The following is a 23,288-nucleotide window of genomic DNA, read 5'->3' on the forward strand; positions in this document are numbered from 1 at the left end:
CCGGTGCCGGTGCTGTGGCCCCCGCTCCCGGTGGCAGCAATGCCGTGTCGTCCACCGTGACGGAGAACAGTGGCAGCAGCACATCGAGCGGAGGTAGTGGTAATTATGGAACCATAGGTTAGCTTACTTGCATCTTGCTAACACCATTACTAATCGAACGCAAACTTTCCCATTTCCTTCATTTTTACCGTGCCCTCTCCCACGTGGCCTTATCGGGCGGCGAATTGGTGAACCAAAATTCTGTTTCATCCAGCTTTTTTGGCCGCCCCACACACAAGAGTTTACAATGATCTCTATTTAATCTCAAGCGATCTGTCAACACCGTTTGAAGCAGCCTTGACGTCGTCGACCAGGCCATCTGTCACTTTGCCCCGCGTGGTTTTAATCGTCGCGTCATCATCGCCACCACGCAAAACAATAGAACCGTTTCATGCAATCGAAACTCGAGATCGCTCACGGACAATGTCAACTTCGTGATCACAAAGTTTCAACAAATGCCACCGAAATATGGCTCTGTTCAGCTGGCGGCCATTAAAAACTCCAAACTTGGCGCGGATTGCGGAGAGGCGGCGGCGCGTACGCGCTTTTGCGTAAGTGTTTGGTAAGATCGTGAGCCCCAGGCCGCGCCGCCGTTAATCGCGCCGAATCGAAACCGAAACGAAGTATGAAAACTAAAGTGTGTCGTTTGAGACGGTTCCGTGTTGGACCCCCCTGGATGGCGCCGATTGTTTCACAAAGTTTATTTCTCCAGGCGGGCTGGCGGGCGGGTGAGAGATTATGGACGCAGCAGCAGGGCACCTGTAGGGCTTCTAGTTCACCGCAGAACACAATGGAAACAACAATATCGCGCGCACTACCACGGTCTCCGGTGGGGTATCTCAGCAAAACAACAACAATTCCTGACGTGGGCTCAGAACGCCCGACACGGACACGACAGGGCTATCCGATGTCAAGACCGCGGCGGCGGCATTATCTTTCGCAGTTAAATGGAAGTGCAATTGGGAAACACGAGCCAATTGTGTGTGTTGTTATGTGCCCTTTTTGGGGGCAACACTAGGCTTTGGTTTCCTTCGCATATCTGACTGGCTGCCTCCTGATCTTATAAGATCCGAGCCGAGCGGCAGAATCGAAAGAGTTGTGTTGCGATATGATATCTTCCGAGCGACATCCAAGGCCTCAGAGGGGAGCTCTGTATGTCGTCGGTGGTGTGTTCTGTTCTACCGAAGCAGCACTTTTCATTTATCCCCTTCGTTGGTTCGTGCGGCTTTTACTCGCGGACATTGATCTGTGCCCGCCCCTTTGGCCGTCACGGAACATAAATAAACGCAAACATTGTTTAAAAATAATAAATGTTTCCGGTGGTGTGTCCCTGGCTTCTATCCCCACCAGCCATCGCCCAGATTTGAAGGTTATGGAAAATGTATCGCACGGCCGAATGAAACAAACGTTGCTAAAATGGGCAGTAAAAAAAAAATTACAAACTAAATAAAAAAGAGGCACGTTTCGGAGCGGGTTAAAAAAAAAACAAATCGATCCGAATCGGTCGGAACGGAGGGCCTCCGTTTTATGCTAACACGCAAGAGCATAATCTCACTCTCTCCGGGTTTTCTCGTCGGCACCCCATCGTGGCCGAGATTTGACCATGGGCATTGATTTGGACATGGACACACACAGCACAGCACAGGACTGTTTTGTGGGCCCCTCGGCCTTCCGGACACATCCGCCACCAATATGCTGGGGCTGCTGCACCTTAGTTTGTGTTGCGCCACAGATTAGTTGACTACTTATTGACCGGCGTGTGTGAGTTTCGATGCGATTTTTTCGGTCGTCTCGAGAGCTCTACAAACACAGCCCGCCTCTTCTAATTCTCAACTCAGAGTTCGAAGAGCTTCCTTCGAAAAAAAATGGCCTCGAATGGAGGTTAGCAAAGCGAAACACGAACACGCCACTAACCACCCAGTCAGATGACCTTCCTGTATTTTGTTTGCGGTTTATGTTTCGCAAATGGCCCCGACACAACAACAGGAAGCCGGCGTCGCGCGGTTGTTTCGAACCGAATTGGAAACTAAAAAACCCCCCACGATCGTGCTGCTCCAGTTCGATTTAGTGGCGACCGGAAATGGACGACTTTGTGGAACTGTACGCTTCTACACTCGCTCCACCGTTTGATGGTTTTACGAATTAGTCTCGAAGACACAACGTGAAATCCCAATTCGTCCCGACGGATTCGGAGGGGCAACCGAGAGGCCGGCCGGGGGATAGAACGCTGGCCTGGTACAGTTGCTGCAATAACGCGCATTAACAGTAACACAAAAAAACGGCGCGATTCTGATCGACGTGGCCCAGCTAGGGCCAGCCTCAGCTAGCCTTCATGGGAAAACATATCGTTCCGGAGGCGTCCCGTAAACGCGATTATTGTTGTTGTAGAAAGAGCGCCCTTCGGATATGGTCGATCGATCGATGAGAGCGCTCATCACGATCATGGTCGGGGAGAGAAGCATCGCTAATCGTTAAACCAATTTTTTGTTCGTTTGAAACCGTGCCAATCACTGCGCGCCAATATTGCAGACAACTTTAGGAGGCCACCCCACAGTAACATTGGGGGGAGGATCGGAAGAGCACCAGGCGCCCTCCGACGTCTTCCGAAGCGAATCACTTGTTCCGCGGCCGGTGGTGGTGTTGCGAAGCAATTTCAAGTTCGACAGCTGATCCCTCGGCGCGCCACCGACGAGAATTCGGTCCGGTTGGGTTGCCTAGGTAGAGTTTCTAATATTTTCGTGGCCCCAGCTTAGGTCTGAGAACACTCTCGCAATACTCGACAGAGAGCACAACTCAGAACTACGGAATTGGGGAATAGTTCCTCCAGACTGCCACTGTGGCCAAAAATATCGGGAACTTGCTTATCAAGTGATAAAATCTTTCTTCATTCTTCTAAAATGTACGTCAGCACCATTAAAATAATCACCACTTTCAGCAATAGACAGCTATGTCTACATTTGTTCCGATTTTTGAAACGATCCAAAAACTGCTTGTTAGAAATAGTCTTCAACAGATTCTTCATTTCGGCTCCCATCTCAACTATTGAATGACTAGAGGGAGTGACCAGAAGACACTATTAGTTGAGTTTGTTGCGAAACGATCACGAAATGATCACGAGGAAGTAGAACCAATAGTTCTCTCTACACAAACCTCTGATCTGTTATGATGCACAGAGAATTACACAAACTGCTTCGAGTGAGCCAGTTTGACCATTTTGGACGGCAATCATAATGCTTAAACTTGGTTTCCCTTAGTTCGCTTTTGGTCACAGTAGCAAAATAAATGAGCATCGCACTGCGGCGCGGCGGCCAATTTAATCGAGCGCCTTCGAACGAGGAAGTCATTTGCGAGAAACGATCAAAAACCTTCTTCCTTATGGCCCCAGACGACATCGACGACGACCAAACCAGACCACCGGTCCCCACTGGTCGGTCTGGTGGGCAAGTTTTTGCCTGCAAAAACTCCGAAGTAAAAGTGAGAGTGATTCACCATATGATGGGGGGGCTTAGCACGACCACCACAGAGCCTCCCCCAAAAGGGGAAGCCGTTTGTCAATGGGTGACGCGTGGCACCGTAATGGCTGGCTCCCCCACTAAGAAACCGTGTGCCGTCGTGTGTTTAATCACTTTTGTACGCCACCACCCTGCTGCTTGTGGCCGGGTGGTTACAACAAAGCAACATAATGTCCGAGGGACGGCCACTGGGCCGCCGCGCTGATCGGTGCGCGATACGCGCGCGAGTTACATACTCCAGCATCGAAACAATGTGCCTCTCTTCCCGGTAGTGTTTCCCGCCCCGTGACCACAGATGAGGACCGCCCCCTCAGAGGCATACATTACCCGGCCCCAAGAATGGGCCCCCCAGGGACGACACAATGCCGCAAAGAAGGAAGTATCTGCGGAGGAGCTTTGTGTGATCTTTCCTTCGACCAGCGGACAAGAAGGGAATTCCTATGGACGGCCGCCGGCCAGCGGACTCTGATTAATTGCTCCTCTCGGCCGGTCGGTTCGGAGATTGTTGTGGCCACCACCGCCAATCACGACGCGTCATCTGGATAGCTGACCGATCGGATTGCGCGAGGAGGCGCAGGCGCAAAAGACTGACGGACAATGGAGGATCAGCATTCAGCAGCAGCAGCAGCCCGCTTGAAGATCGCGGGGAGGGCAATCTCTCAGCAGGAGGCCGAGCCGGCCGAGCGACATTGTAGCCAAGCCCCGCGAGCTAAGTTCTTTCGTAAGACTGCGTACAACATCGTAAATTCGCCGGAGCGCGTTCCCCGAAACGACGCCGATCGTTCCTCCGTCTGGCGCGGTGTGTATTGTCTTTCGGAAAGCCTCTTTTCGGTGGAGGAGAGCCGTTGCTCCCCATCCCGGACACGTCTTGGGCTCACGAACCAATCAAAGGGCTTCCAGGGCGTAGATCTCACGATCACGCGCCCGGATTCTGTTCGGGTTCGTTTGGCGCGAAAGTGAAATCGCAAAAAGGCTGGGCTGGCTGGAACGCCACCACAATCTGACGATCGGATCTGAAGGGGTCCATTTATTACTGTCAAAACGGTACACAACGGACACCGAGATTGGCTGACGCAGTGCAGGAGGCCCTTGTTTTGTGGTAAAAAATTAATTAAACGCTTTTGTATCGTGTAATTGTGGTGTTTCGCTTTCATCATCCGTGTGGCCATCGCCACTCGCCAAGGTCACGCCAAAGGGGAAGCCACCGTCCGCGCCACCGCCGTGTCGTGTGTAATTGCTGATCTAATGTAATGAAACTCTCCCCCAATGCTATCCAGCCAACAGCGCGCCGTCCTCTTCCAAGGTGAGTCCCTGTGCCTGGAACTGCTAGAAGGCCACGCACACAGATCGACACAGAACCTTGTGTGCGCGCAACTTATGGCGGCCACGTAATGCTTCTCACGCTCATAAATCCTTGCGTTTGCAGAACTCGCGGTACCCGCCGGTGGTACCGAAAAGCAAAAACCTCAACGCACGGTGTAATTAACCATGCCAAGGGGGATCCGTCGTCACGCGAACGGGGGCCACCGCGACCTGTTTGTATGTTGTCTCTACTTTCTTCTTGCGTTGTGCGTTGTTTTTTTGCTCCATCAGCACGTCAGGACGTACCAGACACGTGATGCGGTAATTAAAAGCTTCTCAACCTCTCGTCGCGTCGCGCAGTTCGCTTTTCTCCGGGCTTACTACTTCCCCGGTGGGGAAGCCATGGTGGTCGTGCCCCACAAACTGTGGCAGACCGCGTTGAGCGCATTGTGGCGCACTATTGCGACACACGGCCGACGACGACGACGGCCGACATTGAGACAAGATAAGTTCTTCTGCAGCGTGTGTTTGACCAGCTCTGGCCCCCGTCGGTCGAGATTAAGACGGTGAGCGGCGCACGACTGTTTCGCAATCTCGTCTCGGTTCACAGCGGATTCGATTTCGATTTCGTGGCTCCAACAAATTCTGAGCACGGGCCTAAAAAAACGGAAACCATTTAAATCTATTCGCGCTTGACAGCCGTGTCTTCCTGATCATTTCCCTGCTTCTAATGGGCACCTCTCGTTTGCTTCTCTACCGGTTTTTCTCCCTCCGGGTCCGGGTCTCTTTACCGGGAACTAATTTATTCAACCAATGATTGATGGGGGCCTGGCGGGCGCCTCGGCATTCCCAGAATATGCTGGAGCACGATCTTCACCGGTACAAGTGATCCTCAGAGCAAGAACGAACCCGCCATTGGCGATCTTCGGCAGAGGGCAGTTCAAAGAGTGTAACACACAACCTAAAAAACGAAGAGGAGATAAGTGAAAAATTGCCACAAAAACAAACGAATGGGTCAGCGTGCAGCGAGAGGAACTCAATAGGGGCCGGTGTCACGTGCAGCACGTGCCTCCGCGCGGCTCCTCGATCGCTCATCCTGCAACTTCTGCTGCATCCGACCACGGGCGAAAAGATTGCGAAGATTATTTTTCAGACTGTGCAGATGATTTAGTATAATTTATGCTCGACCTCTCTTGCACACGAACTGTGCCGTTGGGGGGCCAAGCCCCAAAATCCGGTCGGTAAACAGCGCGCGCCCCTTTGCCTCCGGGGGACATTTTAATCATCTAAACAATCATTCGAATCATTCGAATCAGCACCAAACTATCTACTGAAGCCCATCGAACCAACTAATTGAATCCATTCCGCCGACCAATCGGCATCAATTTAAATAACAAAACAAATCCACGTTCAATTACTACGACTACAATACAACGGCCGCCGCACAGACACGCACAGTCCGCGACACTTCCGGCTAATTTAATCACAATACGCCACATTTGAAGCCGACCGCAATAAGCGGCCGCCGAAAGGAACCACAACCAGCCAGCAATCATAAAAATTTGCAAAAAAATGTCATCCTGCCGCAGCCTGAGAAGCCTTAATTAAACCCCTTGCTAATCCCCGGGTGACGCCAGCCAGTCAGTCCCGTCCCCGATTGTTTGGCGCCACAGAACCGAACCACGCGTTGTGCCGCCAAATGGAGGAAAATAATTGCAACAAAAACAGGTGGTCGGCTTTTTTTTGCTTGTGTTTTGTTTCATTTTCACTCGCCTCGCCTTTTTTGTTGGCCTGTAGCTGTTTTGCATCCCACAAAGTTGTAGATGGAAATGGAAAATGGCAACAGTTTGGTGCGACTGTGGCCGCGATTGCCACTGCGAGAGTTAACGAGGGCCTAACGCAGTTTTTATTAGAGCCGCCAAAAAACAACGCTCGTTAGAAAGCGCACAGGTAATTCTGAAGTGGACAGTTGTGGCATAGGCCGTTCTGTTCCGGGTTTCATTTGGCCCATTAATTTACGTTTAACAACCTCTCTTTCGCGCATTTCGCTACGAAACTTGCTGTTTGGATCTCGTGATCATCACCGTTTCGCGATGTCCACCAACGGGTAAGGAATGTTTGTAGGAATATTTGGCGCCATTACCTAACACCATCAGCATCCCGGATGAGAACTTGAAACTCCCCATCTGCGTTAGATCAAAGTCCGACACGATATTATAAGACCTCTTCTTTCTCGTTTGATGCACGCGCACCGGGGAGCCAATTAACGGCAACGCAACCTACGCTCGCTGACCTGCCGAGGCGGAAGTCGATCCGGGAGAGGCCAGAATCCGTTACATTATCGCCCCCCGGACCCCGTCGCCCCCCGGAGGATGATGCTGCCGAGCCGAGCGGGTGGTGATGAATTGCATTGCTTTTAGATTTCGTAAGATTCCCGGGCCCGGGTCTGGACGTGCCCGGCCATCGGCGCAGAGCGCTAGAGGAAGCAATATCGCTGCGCTGCTTCGTGTGCTGCTGAGCCGCGGATCGATTTCACGACATGAAAAGGAAATTACTTTCGACCGACGGCGGCCCAAGTGCCACTGCCTGCCGCCGCTCGGTGATGATGAAAATGATGTCATGGCTCTCGGTGATGTCTTTGCGATTGAGAAATAGGAAGCTCAAGACGGCGACTGCCTCAGCAATTTCCTCTTAAATTCAAATAAATAAATTCGATCGCCAATAAACCGCTTCTTCACCCGTCGACGAATGGCGCCATCGGTACGGGGAGGCAAAAATAGATCTGCTGACCACAGGGCGGCCCCTCACAGATGCTGCGCGTTTACAAAAATGTTCAAAACAATCATAAGCAATCGCACCGCAATGTGCTCTTGCCGGGCTGGACATGGCCGCATTTTGCGTACACAAATAATGGAGCGCGCTCCCGTCGTCTCTTTGATCCGATCCGAATCTCACTTCAACATCTGGCATTTTCCTCGTCTTTCGGCATCATTTTCTTATGACAAGGTTTATTCAAAATACATGGGCGCGGTGTTTATGATTTTTGCGGGAAAATTACAACCAAAAACAACACATGAAACCAGCGAGAAAGCAAGAAAACAATAAATAAGCTGCTCTTTTCTGTGATCGTTGCCGAAGAAATTATGAACAACAAAATGGACGGGACCGAAGCTCCATTTCATGCAGGATCATCACAGGATGTGGCCTCTTTTCGCGCGGGGAAGCGACATGAGAAGGGAGTCCCAAAACCATCATCAGCAGGAGCGTTTGGACGGCTTCGGCTTCGGCGCTGGTGACACAGGCCGCGTGTTAATGAATCAATTATTCAGACTGCGGTGGTGGGGACGTTAAAATGGTTCCCGCGAACCGAAAAAAACGGAAGCATCATGCGTGTAAGTGATGGATGTGGCCAATGAAACGCTGGTGAACGGGTTGAAATGGAGAATTTAATTAAGGATGCGTGTGTCGTCCCCAACCGAATGGTCGGGTTCCTCGTTCGGAGAATTGGTGAAAATGGGCTGCTGGTGAGGCTTTCCGATCGATCGAAACACAAAATGGCTGGTTCGGTATTACGCGCCGGCAAGCAACATGTCAATCAGTGAAAAAAGGTGCGCCAACCTGGCCTATAGTTGGCAAACAAATGCGCTCCCCGAAAACCTTTTATTAACGGCTAATCAACAGCCGGTATATTGCCAGCAAAATTATGTTTCAAAAAGTGATTTATTACGCCTCGGCTGTCCAATTAGAAGAGATGGATACGCGTCGTGGGGCGTTCAGCAGCGTCCCAACCCGAAATTGGACGGACAAAAATGGGGCTAATGTGGGGCACAGTCACGATGCGTAGCGTCATCTGAATGTGGCCTCTACTCCTCACTAAACGCAAGACCTTAGGACACTGTTGCGCCCGAGCGACACCCGTTTAGGCTCGGTTGCAAGTAATTTCTTGTACCGCCGTCGAGTGCCGGACTTTATCTCTCCCGACGCAATCGGAGGGGCCATTTTCATCCCTCTCTCCCTCTGTGTCTCTCTTTAGCTGGGCAAGATTGTGATTGCGTTTTGCACTACATTGAACTGCGTACCTGCGGGTGGCCCGCAGAAAGAACCGGCTCCCGAAAAAAGGAAAGTTTTCTTCAAGACCAGAATGCGACACCCCTTTTCCTTGTTTGACCTCCAAACTTTGGCCACCTTTTCTTCGCCTTTTTTCCGCTCTCTGCAACGTGATTAACATGTTGGACATCCTTTAAGACCCGCCCGGAACCACCGTGGAAAAAAGGATAACGAGAGTCAATTAGGAAGGAAGCCATCCGCGAAAACACAGGACACGACGTACTGAGGCGCACGGGGCCCCTTTGGCCGATGTCCCTTCTTTTCGGAGAATCAGAAATGGAAGTAACATTTTTAATTTTACCATCAAACAAACGAACAAACAAAAGAGGGTATTAGCGACCAAAAATGCGACTCAGTGAAGGCCAATTTCGGCGTCACGCATCCGTTTTTCGTGCTGTCTTTAAAATTTCGAATGAAGGATACGCAAAAGGATCCCCGCAGAGAGGATAGAAGTTGTATTATCAAATTTCCAAACTCGACTCGAAAGCTCCTCCGTGCGTGCCTTAGGCCCCAACCGCGTTGGGGCTTAATTCTAATTGCCAAACAACTCGTATCCGGTTTGCGTGGATTGCCAGAGAACGGTCGAAAAAACGCTCGCCAGCAGCAGCAGCAGTTTGCGCAACCTCGAAGGAGAAACCTTCTAAACGCAAACGCTTCACGGAGTCACAAAGTTCTGTCCCCGTCACGTGACCGACGGAAGCCACGGGGCGGCAACGTGATCGGCACCGGAGAAACCTTTGCTGGGAGAGAACTAAATAAATTACAAGCTTAAACCGTCAAACACATGTTGCGAGGGAATTCCATTCCAAGGGCGCGCGGACGGAGAAACTGTGATTGCGAAAATCGGCTTGCGAAATCCAATTGCTGGAGGTCAGAAATCGAAGAAAGAAAGTGCAGTAAGTCACAATACAGTGAAACTAAGGAGCAACAGTTGACAATGAATAAGAAAGTGTAAATAAAATGAGTAAACTAAAGTATAAAACTAAAACCAAGCTAAGAAACTTAGAGAAAGTAATTTAAAATTGAAAACAACATTTAAGTAAATTCATTATTCCGTTTCCGTAACAAAAAAAACCCACAAAAAGAGGGTGAAAAGACCCTTCACACCTCACCAAAAAAAAGTGGACATTTCAATGGGGCTAATTGTGGTGCGGTGGGGTCTCTCCAGCACACCACGGTGATTGTTTGCGGTGGCCGCAACAAAAGCCGGCCCTCCGAAACCCACGCTCGGCTGCTGCTGCTAATCAAATTTCATTATCGACAACATGCGCCAACGGATGTGGTCAACCTCAACGGCGAAAAATGACTCACGCGGAAGCCAACAAGAAGCGGCCACGCGCGCGTAGAGCTGCATCATTATTATCCTTTACTGGCCATTACTAGGGAGACCGGCCCACCCGCCAATCAATCATGCGACCATCACCACGACGGGTTGTTCCTTTTTTGGACAACAAAACGGTGCGTTGTGGCGCCCCGGATTTTTGGGACATTTTTCGCGAAAACCCGCCCGCCGTGTGTCCGATGATTGAAGAGCGTTCCGACAGGGACAGGGGCACCCGACAAGGTGGTAACTCTTTTTTCTGTGCCACTTTTCTTATCGGTTTGCTCAGTGATGCAGTGTAGGGTAGGACCATAACGCCGGGGTGTCGTTGGAGGCCATCCGACCGCTAATTGAATTTTTCGTAGCATTTTACCGCAACGCCACGCAACATAATGCGCCGTACGAGGGGCCCGTTACGTGGGGCGGCACACTCGCTGACAATGTTTTTATCGGACAAGCCGCTGAGTTGAAAAGTTATTCAAAAACAAAGAGAACTCTATCTAGCTTTGTGGCAAACAGAGGGAGAGAGAGTGTAACCGATAACCGCACCACCACGACGCACGATTGACCGCGGGCTTCAGAGTCCCGCGGGACCGTGAATCATCCCGATATGTTGTGGAGAGGCGTGTGTGATTTGTGATTCTCCTGGTTTTGAGGTTGGCTTCAGAAAATTCCCTGATGTGCCTGTGTTTGGGGTAAAAGTTTCAAAAACTGTTTAAAAATAAAGCTAAGCGCACAAAGAAAGTTAATTAAAAGCCGAAATTGGTTTCTGATTAACAGCGAGCGACCTCCACGACGCGTGGTTCCAACACCCCGAATACGCGTACCGAAAAGAGACCCGGGGAAAGTCAAACTTTTAAAAGGCGATAATTAAAAGTGGCCTCCGCCCAAACACTGTCGCTGGTTAGGACCTCAGCCCTGTGGAGGCTCAGCTTTGGGGGGCCAAAACTAACCTGCAGAAGCACGTGACCGTTTCCTCGACATCGAGCGGCAGGATGATGCCGGAACCACCCATGATCTTGCTCAGGTTGCTGGCTGAGCCAGCGGACGAAGAGCCCCCTCCGGCCTCATTGCTCGGGATCGACGAGTAGCGCACCGAGAAGTTCTTCGACGCACTCGTCGCCCGGCTCGTGATCGCGTTCAGTACGGCGGTGGTCCACATTTTGGTGAGCCGAATCGTGCCGGTGTTGTGGCTACTGCTGCTGCCGCTACTAGTGCTGCCGTTGGCACCCCCAACAACACCGCCACTCATCGGGGCCACCCACTCCGGCAACCCTCACACGGTCGGTTGGCGGGCGTTGTATATGTGTTTTGGATGCTCCAATTACGCGCTGTTTCTTAATTTTTTGATGTGCGGGTGCCACTTTCTAGCTCCAGCGTCGATCGGGGATCGGGGATCGGGGATCGGGGATCGGGGATCGGGGATCGGGGATCGGGGATTCGTAAATCCGTGTTCAGGAATTTCTAACCCTCGATCTTCCGACCACCGACCATTCCGCAGCACTAGAAACAGACACACACAGTGTAACCACCAATCGATCGGAACACCCTTCGGAAGTGTCGGCAATATGTTATCACAGACGCCAACCGATAGATAGGCGCCTCACTGCGCGGAGGGTGAAAATGGACTGACTGACTGACGGGGACACATTGTTTGAACAGACTACTCGGCGGCGACCTCCGTGACACGGTACACTGCTGCTGCTGCTGCTGGTGGTGGTGATGTAGGCGCACTGTTTTACACTCCATCGACCAAGGGTTGTTGTTACACAGCGAAAAAGCAAACACGGGGCTCACAAAGTCGAGAATTTTATCACTCCAAGAAGATAGCGACCCGAACTGGGACAAGGCCAATAAGGTCTGGTGGCCGTAAAAACGATCTATCAGAGCCCGTCGAGGAAGATCAGAACAACAGCGCCGATCACTGGAGGTGATCCTCTCCCAGGATCCTCTCAGGTGTGCCCCGCCTGCCTAAGGTGTGTTGTGCCAATTCCGTTGGCTACCACCCAATGACTGACTGAGTAGGAAACCCGAGTTGGAGCGCGAGCCCACCACCTCCACAGCAGCACCACTCTACTCTGTGTGTGAGGCTCTTTTTTTTGCTAATAAACTGCCTCCCCCGGAGCACACGTGTGTGTGAGGCCTCAGGCCGCTCGACGGACAAACACGCGCCTCCATACGTTGCGCGCGCCTCACGCGCGCGAAAGCTCCTTGAGTTTCCCCGTGCGTCTTTGCGCTCGCGGCGCGTAGCGAAAACGCGCCGCGCCGAGGAAAATGTATGCCAGCTGAGGCGCACCGAAGCGAAGAAGCCCACAAAGAGATCGGGCGGGTGGTGGGGTGGTCTAGGCCTGGACTGAATAGAAACTGGCCTCCGCCAAGCACACACACACACGCCACCGATCGGGTGCATCCGTTTCACATGCGCACGTGTTACGAACAACCACGGGCGGCGCCCACAACAACAACAGTACTGATAAAATGGGAGGCCTGTTCGGCAATCAGCGGTCTGTGGGTAGCAGCAACGGCAGCAGTAGTAGTAGTAGTAGTAGTAGTAGTAGTAGTAGTAGTAGTAGTAGTAGTAGTAATAGTGATGGTGGTCGTGAAAGAGTAGTGGGGCTCCCTGTGTACACGCAACGAGGCTCCATTGTTATCAGCGGCCAGACTGTCTCTTAATGGAAAACTGGTGATAACAAAACACGTCGGAAAACTAATTTTACGTTCGATACCAGGTCGGTTAATAAGTACCGAAGATGATTGCATTGTTTGATTCAAAGAAGCATTACTCAGTTTTGGACATGTTTGTGAGCATCCCACCATGGTGGATACAAAGGGTCCGAAGCGTCCATACGATGGCTGTTCAAAAAGTTCTGTTAATTTTGTATTTACGCGTGCTACGTATGCTCGATTTGATGGTGAAAAGTTTGGCCTTATAGAGTAATCAGTCAATTTTTGACAGCCGGCGTTAAGCCGTAATCTCGTTGAAGATTGTAACTTGCAAGGGAAATCGAAGTATAAGAGACTCTGACCCGAATCTGAGGGAGTCGGCACCTATGGGTCGTCGGCAAGGGCTCATAAGAAGCAACTCTTTATAAAAGTAACAAGAGCCCTCAAAATTCATCTAAAACAGTGTGCTACATGACGGAAAATCCCTGCCTTGAAGACTTATTGACCCACTTGATCAGCCGATCTTCTAATACTTTTACAGTAACCGTAACATGTTCACTCGACCTCGTCAGAGCCTCATTTATTCGACCGGAGGGGGTCCGTCCGTAAGTTTGCATTGTGTTAAGTGCAATTTTCAACGGATTGATAATTGACCTCGAGCTCAAGCGCTGGCCCCGCCGCAGTTGGCCAGTGGTGTCCCAAGTTCTTCGTACACCTCATAAGTTTGTTTCCTAATCGGGCTAATTTTTTCGATCACTGTCCGTGCGCCACTTTGGTCGATGGTTGTTACACGCCCAACCACGCTAATGCTAATTAAGTGTGAAGCAGCGTGCGGGCTGCGGGCGTCACGTTTGGACTCGCGGAAAAGTTGCGTCCTGGTGCAGGTGCCAGAGCGGTTTGGTACGACTTCAGGAGAGCAACTGCAAGTAGAATCTACGCTGGGGGAACGTGACTCCCGGAGGGAGGCGAAGGCATCCATTTTTGTGCGGATGATCGCCGTGATTTCTTCTGAGATTCATATCCTTTGCTGCTCCTTCCGTGGAAGTTTTGGAAAAAGGTATTCTCCTACTGATACTCGAAACTAAACACGCAGTAATAGAGGCAAAAGCGGAAAAGCACTTAAATTAGATTGTTTATTCAGCGCCTTCAACCTATTATCGTGCATCGTTGGGCCACTCTAAGCGCCCGCAGCAGACACAGGAAGAGGCACGAATCGAATGAAAATCCAATTTGCCCCAAATGGGCTTATGAAGCCCGGGCGGGTGGAAAAAAGGGGAGCACCTTCAGCACCGGAGCACAAACACATGCGGGTGGTGGCCAGACCCCGGCGCATGGCTCATTTGCTTTTGTTTCTATTTTAGCACTATCTCTTGTTTGACCGGATTTTTTCACGCTTCCAATAATTTTGCCCTCTCGTGTGCTTCTTTGGGGTGGCCGCTTGTTGTTTGTGCGCTTTTCGGCCCCATTACATATTGGTGGTGTGGCAGCCGCAGTGCCACGGAACGGTGGTTTCCTGCCACACACACGCTGGTTTGTTGGTAGATGCTGGTTTGCCGCTTGTACATAAGCTATTATCGTCATCGCTCACGGCCCCCCCTCGCCGGTGCGCCATCGTAACGGGGCAGAGTTTTGCATAAAATTCAGAGCACGAAACAATTCGCACGATTAACAATTCGCAACCCGAAAGAAGAGGCGCACACGATCGAATGGGGCTGTTGGTGATTTACAAAAACGCGAATGCAAAAATGATGAGCCGCATGGCGCAACATAATCGTCTTATCTCACAGGATGCGCGCCGAGCGTTTTAACGGCCGAAAGCAAAACAATTCAATAATCCTTTGCTCAACAGGCAACTGATAATGCACAAAAGCTCCAACGAAAGGCCGTATATCAAAGAATATCGTGCTTTTGTGCGAAGAACATAGAAACATTGTAGGACACTTCTTGTTAGTGCCACCGGAAGCAGGTCTCCACTTTCTAAGGACCATTATCCGGGGCTGGGTGTTTTGTTTGAAGAGAACGCTGGCTAAAAATAAGCATCAGAAACGCGCGACACTCGTCGGAAGGAAACCCAGGGCCAGCCGGGCACATGGTGCTTCTCGGCTTGACTCGGTGACCCGCTTTTGTGAAAGGTCATCCAACGAGGCCACCACCTGGACCTGCATACTGCTGCAGTGCTGCAGCTTCAACGGGCCGAGGCCGAGTGGCGCTTGAAGAAGCGCACGCTTCCGTCACTCACACACACTGATCTCGAGTATTGATTGCATCTGCAAAAGACGCCGAGATTGTGCCGAGTCTGCGGATGTTCGGTGGGTCCTCTCTTATTCCGATCTGCGGTGTGGCAAAAACATAAAACGCAAAAACACGTACTGGGACAAAAAATGTGTTGTGTTCCTCACGTCCTAAAAAGGAATCGAAGCAGCAGCAATACATTATTCAGTTCCGTACACTTTAAAGTGCAACAATAAAATGCGCGCGCGGTCATAAAACGGTGCGGAATTGATAGTATTGCATCATAAAAGGTGGCACAGCGGGCCAATGAAATCAAAGTAACACTTACCCCATAAACCAGTCCACGGTGTCACGCAGATATTCTGGCAGTCGCTCCAGTTTGACGGCTTTTCCAACTGACGGCGGTAACAACAACAACAACGACGACAATGACGGCTAACGGAGCACCCGCAATGGAAGGTCCGCAGGTTGGCAGCGCTTAGCCAGGATATCCGCCCCTCTGGCAGTAGTTGGGCCGCAGGAGGATGACGATGATTGGATGCGACTTCCGGGTCGCTCGACGATTACACTTCTTCTTGCAACGAGCGGATTGGCCGACGTTTCACGCGCAGAAAAAAATCTTTCTCGTCCACCGCCAAGGAGAAAACGGGCTTCTCGCGAAACAGGTTTGTGGGTCGTAACTATCGCTTCGAGCAGCACGAAAGGATTACTCTTCGAAGGACCATTCCCGGTTCTCGTTTCGTCCGTTTCCGTGGTCCAGGATGCAGGACCACACAAGGATTCACACACTAAGCGCCAAGTCGGCAAGCTCACTCTCGGCTCACCGGGTCTCGCTCACTTTGCTCACACTCACTATAGGACTTCGCAACTCACGCACGCTCACCAGCTGCACTTTTATGTAACGCGCACACAGCGCAACAAAGCAACCTTCAAAACACTCTACGCGGGCTGCGATTCTCTGGCAGTTGATGAAGTGATCTTTTTCGGGGGGTAATATTTTTAACAACTGGACACACCACCGGATACAACAGTAAAAGAAACACAATTCGGCCAGCCGGCGCAGCTTCTCTCCGAATGTTCACCTCAAACTCTGCACGTCGACGAGTAGAGGTAAAAGGATCATCTCATTGATTCGGGCGATGGGGACCAAACTGAAGCTTCCGCCAACGGCACGCGGGGACAGCAGAAGATTATGCCCTCTCTTGCTCTCTCTTCCTCCCTCTCTGTTTCGCTCTTCGTGACGCACTGATCCTCTCGTGTCTCACGCTCTTCACGGCGAACGTGCGTCAAACGTGTTCAAGAAGTAAACCCAACAACACCGAAAATCGCACACGATAACCGCCACTTTATGCAAGTGAATTGAGCTGCAAGAAAACAGAAGCATTTGATGAGTATTTGGAAACTTACTTCGCGAAGATAATTCCAGAGCGTTTGCCATAACACTTCACTAATGTCCTGACCAACCGGAATCGAATCGGAAAACACAATATCAACAGACAACGCGTAACGCGTAACACACATCAGCAGGTACGCGTGATGATCTTGGGTGACACGGCCAACGGACAGAATTAAGGATACGGGGCCTTAAGGCCAATTGTAGAAAAGGGGCACACTCATCGAGATTTGCGAGAAAGAGAGAAAATGCCGAGCGAACTAAGAGCGAAAGAGAGAAGTTGCCAATGTACAAACAACTTATTTTGACATCCACCGCCGACCTACTTCGATCGTACTCACGTACGAAACACTACGAGCCGATATTTCAGGACATCGAAAAGAAAGGTCGAGCAGCTGCTTGGGTAGTAATTATTGCGACAACGTTTCGACGGTTATTTTAACGCACAGAAAAAACTTCATATTGATCTTTTCGAATGTTTAGCAACACCACAGACACGGGCAGAAGGGCCACAAACACTATAACTACGTCATCTTGCCGACACTCTATTTTCTTCCCAATGAATACGTTAATAAGTTTCTCTTTTAGCGATAGAGTTTCCTTAGTTTCGAAACAATGTTACGCACACTTTTGTATCGAAACTTTTACACTAATTTTAGACCTTATTCCACCACGTCTTCGACGCAGTAGGCCTCTTGGTACGTTAAGACGCAATGGCTAAACCTAGCCACCTATTGCACTACAAACTGTTCATCACTCCTCCCGCCTACTAGGCAAATTGGCTCGCTTGGAAAATGTAGCATTTCCAGCGGTGCGCCATTAGCAAGAAAAACGGTGATACCACAAAAGTGTGCCGAACGCGTGAAGCAGAAAACTATCTTCGCCTCTTCTGCGACGTATGGGCCGCCAGCCAACAGAACTCGAACTTACACAACACAACAAATTTTCCACTCTCGGGCTGTGACAGTTGCCGTTGAGCAGGAAAAACGGAAAATCGTCGGAAAGCGGGAGCCGTTTTGCTCTCTAGTTTGGCGGCTTTTGTTATCTTTATCGTCCTTTCTCTCTAGCGTTCGCTCCCTCGTACTCTCATCCGTCAGATGGTAGCGCAAAAACGCTCTCTTCTCGTACGGATCAATTCTGCTCATCTCGCAGCGTGATTTTATGAAGAACACCGAATGCTGCTGCTGTTGGCAGTTTGAATCGGTTGCCTCTTACGTTGTTCGTTTAGCCATTCTTGAGTCGTTGAAATCGTAAACATCTATCAAAAGAAACGTTGCTAGGAAACATCATCTTCCCTGAGAGAATAGGAACATTTGCATAGAACATATCATTTGAATGTTTGCAAAGGGAGAAGTTTCAGAAGTTCAGAACATTCAACGCCTCTTCAATTACGCTGCCAACAGGTTGAAAAAGACAAGCGACAATATTTGATGAAACATTATCTGCCACAAAGACCGCACAGTGTCGGCAGCTGCAAGAGATAATCATTCATAATTAAACTTTAAGCAAACTTTCTCTTTTTCCGATGCAGAAGGACGATAGTTTAACCGCTGTTTCGAGTTCTGACAGTTTGGTCGCCAGCGTGAGCAATTATGCTCACTGTGTTTCGGTGTCTCTCGCATTCAGACTCACGAACGGTTATCACGAAACGTCAAAAGTGTTGCTCTTGCTCTCACTCACTGGGGCAGCCAGAATCGGCAGCAAAATCGTTCACCTCACCTCACCAGCATTCTCACTTCTCACGCTGCTGTCCTTCTCGTTTTAGTCCAACTGATTCTGATTTGATTCAGTTGATTCGCCGTCGCCATCTCTTTCTACCTTTCCGCTTCGCATTATGTGTGCGCTACCCTCTTCCTGGTGTGCAAGAGAAACACACTCACTTTGGATTCTTTTTTTTCCCGAGCGTACCCCTTTGACCGTAACAAGTCCTGTGCGTGTGTTACATGACAGTGCGGACGGTCATTGGAGTGTAGCGTTGAAAATCAAAATCACGTAACAACCGCACAGGAAAACGATTAAACTACAGCTGCGACGAGGATCGAACGACCCCTTTTCGGTTTGCCTCTGCAGTGAGACGTCCAGTTGTTTATTGGGACGCAGATTGACGCATTTTCCGTATTTTTTGTGTTTTACACTGCTTCACCGCTGGACCGCTAGTGTGTCTTATTCCTCACCGTATACCTGTTTGTTCCGTGCAAAAACCACTCCACTCCGCGATTCCGATGATGGCGAAGGCAGCGATTAGCTCAGAACAACACAAAACAAAGCACCAATCGACCGTCTTACTCGACTTCCGTCAAGGAAGCACTGAGGCCTTTTTCCGGACACAAAATCGATCACACAACGTACGTCTCTCCTCTGGCCAAGCGGCTAGCGAACGCGCTACACGAATGGGTTTTTGCTAGTGTTCATAGTGGATTCAAAATTCCGATTTACCAAACACGGAACAGTTGAAGATTTTTCGTCTGCTCGCAGCAAAGTAAGTGTTTCGTGAGGAAAGCCGCTTGGAACTCGGCACATCGTCTCGATGATACGTTCTCACGGTCCACAAACGCCGATATTTCGCGTACCCGCACCAGAGCGCTATGATTGAGATTACTTTTGCTGAGATTTAATATTTGCTTCCTGTTTGCTTGGTGCTGGCCAAGCAAAAGCAAAAAAACCTTCTGAACTCACGCTGACAACCGACAGGTGAAACCGAGTCTGTTTATACGCGCGGCTTGAGTCACCTTTTTTGTGCAGCGCAGCCGGAGTAAGAAAATTCATTTTTCGTATAAAACTTAAGTTTAGTTTTTCGTATAAAACTTACGTTTAATTTTTCGCATAAAACTCATGTTTAGTTTTTCGCATAAAACTCATGTTTAGTTTTTAAGAAGCCAACTTCACCCACATCTGTCAAACGCTTCTCCTGCAAATGATCGTTATTTTTCAAAAACCAACGGCCCACTTCGTTTCAGCTAACACAAACAATACACGTTGATCGGATGGCTTTTATTACTCAACAACATGAAACTTAGAATTCAGTTAGTTGGGAAAATATGTAAAAAATTAAAATATACTTTCTATTATATCGCAAAAAGGAGACGAAACAGAGAGCGCGCGCACACAGACCGACAGCTTCGCAGCAGATGAGAGTTCAAGCAGAGTTCAAGTTCTTTTTCACGAAATAAAATAACGTTAACTGATGAGTTCCCGACGCTGATACGACACTACACACTTTGTACATTGAGCCAAACCTTTTTCATAAACTACAATTCCTCATTGGTGTGGGTCGGGTGAATACTAATCGTTAAGAACGGAACAAGGATTGAGCTCTCTTTCAAGATTACCGGTCCCCTTCTGAAACCGTCGTCAGCCAGGAAATCGATCTGATCACTCCTCGGGGTTTTACAGATGGCTCCTTTTCGGCGCTACAACAAGGTAGCGCCGGAGGAACCGAATACTACCCGACGGACGGAAAGGAGCTTCATCTTTTCGTTCTCTTCAGACCACTTCGGCTGTGCCGAGCGATCTTAGAGTTGGCGGACGACGGAGTTATGTTCGAAGAACTTGGGAAGTATTGCCACGGTTTATCGAAGATATGTAAACATAACAATCGCTAGCCTAACTAGCCAACCGGCTGCCAATCGGAGCGAGTGATGCTTAGAAAATGATGGGACAGTTCTTGAGCGCCGGTTTCAGTCGTCGGGAGCCGCTCCGTGTTGTCGAAGCGATCGATGTTGAGTGTGCGCCCGGTGACCGAAGACTTAGTGCGAGGTTGGTGGACGAAGCAATGGGCGGCTGCGCCAGGGTGTGCGGGGACGGTGCTAGATTTTCTTCCTCTTCCAGGCAGTTGCTCAAAGGTTGACCATTCACGGTAAGCAGAATGTGTTTCTGTTGCGCCGCAGCTGCTTGACGGGTCACCACCGACGAACGGTTCGGAACATTGTTTGCAAAGAAGGTCTGTTAGTGGTCAGAATGAAAAAGCATCATTAGAAGATTAGATTTTATTGTTTTGTCTAGATCATATGCTTCGTGGTGGTCAAAGACGTACCTCGAACTTTTCGTACGACACGGAATCCTGCAGGATTGTGCCCTCCGTAGAGCTGACACTGACGGAAGGCGCTGCTCCTTTTGTGTTGATGCTCCTGCGCTTGGTTTGCGATTTGCGACGTGAACGCTGTTTTGATAGCAGAAGAGTGGAAATGTTAAACACCTTCCAATAAGCCCGCTTACCCGCTGCTTACCCGCTTTTGTACGACGCATCCAGCGACCTTGGTGTCGTAAACTTTAATCGCCGGAAGCTTTCCCGGAGCTGCCTTCGGCACTACTAGTCCCACACCACCACCGGCCACCGTCGGACTATTGAGCTGGCGTAGGAGCGATCGCTTGGCGTGGATCACGTTGGTCGGGGTCGCGACCATTTTGCGTTTCATCATAGAACCACCACCTCCGGATCGGAGGTGCTTCGAAGCGGACAATAATGGCGTAGTGGGTACTTTCAGTGCCGATCCGAACGTGCTGGCCGACGGCAACCGGCAACGGCTGCCCGAAAAGAGTGTCGTAGAAGATCCCGCTCTCACCAAGGATTCTCCGACCCGCGGAGTGCGCCCGGCCGAACCCGGGACGCCCGAACAGTTTGCCTTTTTCCGTGCACTCGAGTGCAAATGTTTGTTCTCCTCGCGCTGCTTCCACTGATCGTCGATCATTTCCCGCAAACTCCGTCCATTGATCGTGAACGGACGACCGTGTTCGAGCTCGTACTGGCGACAGGCATCGATCAGCTTGGCTTCCACCTTCGGTAGCAGCGAGCTAATGCGACGCCGTTCGCGTTCCTCCTCCAGCAGCTTGCCACCGCGGTTGTTGTATCGGCCCGGGTCGTTCGATTTGTTCTCCAACGCCAGCATCCGGTTCCACATACTCTGGCGTTCCTCGACCATCTGAAAAATGGCCTCGTTCGCCTGATAGTACTCCTTCAGATCGGCCAGCTCCATTTCGTGCAGCGTCAGTGTGTCTTCGTTGTAGATATCAGCTTTAAAGGTGGTAAAACGGGCCCGCTCATCGGTCGACTTGAGGCACCGTTCCCACCAAACGATAATCTCCTGGCGTATCCGCTCGACGACGGCCTTCATATTTTGGCGGCGCAGCGTCTCGCAGCGATCGTGCTCTGCGAACAGCTTATCGAAAGTGGTCTGCGTGTAAGCGGTTAGCTTCTGAAACTTGTGCACGGTAGCCAGATCCGTCTCGAGGCACTCCCAGAGCCGCTCGAGCTGTTTTTGCTTCTCGTCGATCAGTCGCCGCAGCTCGGCGTACTGGGCGGCCATTTCTTCGTGCAGCAGGCGCAATCCTGCTAGGTTGGCATTGGTCGGTGGAAATTTGCGTGCATTCAGGAGCCGCTTTTCGGACTCCGTTTGCGGGATAATTTCCAGGTCGGCCATCCACGCCTTGGTTTCACGGCGCAGCGATGCGATCTCCTCGAAACGGCTTTGTTTTTCTGCGATCAACTCGTTCAGATAGGACCGGTACGCCACCAGTTGCTCCTCCGTAGGCAACGGGTCTTTCGACAGCTCTTTCGGCACTTCACCCAGTTCTGGAAACAGAGAAGGGAAAAAAGCTCAAACATGATCGTACACTTGACCAGATGTAAGGCACACGACGCACCTTCGCATAATGTTTCCGCTTCGAGCAGGTAATCGTCGATCGCTTCGTGCCGCTCGCGAAGTTTCAATCTCATTAGCTCCAAACTGCAATCGAGCTGCGTTTGTAGGGTTAGCAGCGGAACACCGATTTCTTCCGGTATAAGTTGCTCGGCCGGTTCATTCAACAACCGCTGCAGATCGTATGCCTCCTGCTTGAGCTTTGCGATGTCCTCCTCGATCCGCAGCTTGCGCTGATAGCTTTCGTCGTATACCTCGTCAAAAAACGCCAACATATGCTCCGGCAGCCGCTGCGTGTAATCGGCGCAGATGTGATCGTCGAACATCGTGCACCACAGCTGGACCATGCGATGGAAGTTGGAGTGGCAAATGGTCTGCATTTTATGCAGCACATGCTGACTGTAACGAGACACACAAATGGCGCGGTTAGAATTTTGCGTCCCCCACTTTTCGCCTTCAAACAAGCGGCGGCACACTTACTTGGGATCTTCCTCCATTTTTTCTTTTCGTTCCGCGCCGTGTTATATTACGTCAATTTTCTACTCGACAAACAATCGTACCACACCGCCGCACAGTTAAATACGGTGAAACACACTATTTTTCAACTGCCCGAAAGGTTTCAATCGAGAAATTCGCTTTTTTCACCCCACAAATTCAGTAAAACGCACAGAGTTAATCACAACTGCCGCGCATCGTAGAAATACGTTACAATGAAAATGGCGTTACCTGCGATAGCGTCTTTGAAAGCTGCCAAACCACTGAACTGAAATTTTCTACCCAAAATACGGTTGCTGGGATGGAACTGCTCGAAAGATGTCGAAAATTTGTACTTCAAACCGTTTGGTTCGACCAGTTCGGTATTGTTTATATCTTCTACTGTCTTATTTCCCTTTCTAATGAATAAAAACATTGATTTTGAATTAATACGTTCTTAAATTGTGACCTCTCTTTGCACGGTTTCTTTGAATCCCGTAAAATCAAAGATAGTGTTGGTTGGTGGTGGAGCAATTTTCACCACCACTGCATTTTCACCACGACAAGCTGTCATTCGCGTAAATGTCAAACCAAACCGAAATAAGTTT

General features: G+C 50.2%; 2 protein-coding genes across 4 annotated transcripts in view; both read right to left on the reverse strand.

Annotated features, from left to right (window-relative positions):
• Positions 1 to 19,213, reverse strand: part of LOC128268660 (MOB kinase activator-like 2) — a 118,846-nt gene extending 99,633 nt beyond the window's left edge. Inside the window, exons 1-2 of one of the 3 annotated variants that reach the window (XM_053005827.1) lie at positions 19,170 to 19,213; positions 15,506 to 16,541 (exon numbers count right to left, since the gene is read on the reverse strand). In XM_053005827.1, coding sequence (XP_052861787.1) covers positions 15,506 to 15,510 — 5 coding nt within the window. In that variant the 5' untranslated portion in view covers positions 15,511 to 16,541; positions 19,170 to 19,213. Of the gene's footprint in view, positions 1 to 11,234; positions 12,213 to 15,505; positions 16,542 to 17,411; positions 17,472 to 19,169 lie in introns of those variants that run through there. The other 2 variants (XM_053005826.1, XM_053005822.1) reach the window with 2 other exon arrangements.
• A 999-nt stretch (positions 19,214 to 20,212) lies between these two features.
• LOC128276976 (protein regulator of cytokinesis 1-like) lies at positions 20,213 to 22,703 on the reverse strand. The gene is made up of 5 exons (XM_053015437.1): positions 22,687 to 22,703; positions 22,211 to 22,605; positions 20,797 to 22,139; positions 20,604 to 20,729; positions 20,213 to 20,512 (listed from the first exon to the last, which is right to left on the reverse strand). The coding sequence occupies exons 1-5, from the start codon at positions 22,701 to 22,703 to the stop codon at positions 20,213 to 20,215; spliced, it is 2,181 nt and encodes a 726-aa protein (XP_052871397.1).
• Between the last annotated feature and the right edge of the window lie 585 nt (positions 22,704 to 23,288).

This window comes from Anopheles cruzii, chromosome 2, assembly GCF_943734635.1.
Source record: "Anopheles cruzii chromosome 2, idAnoCruzAS_RS32_06, whole genome shotgun sequence".
Classification (NCBI taxonomy): domain Eukaryota; kingdom Metazoa; phylum Arthropoda; class Insecta; order Diptera; family Culicidae; genus Anopheles; species Anopheles cruzii.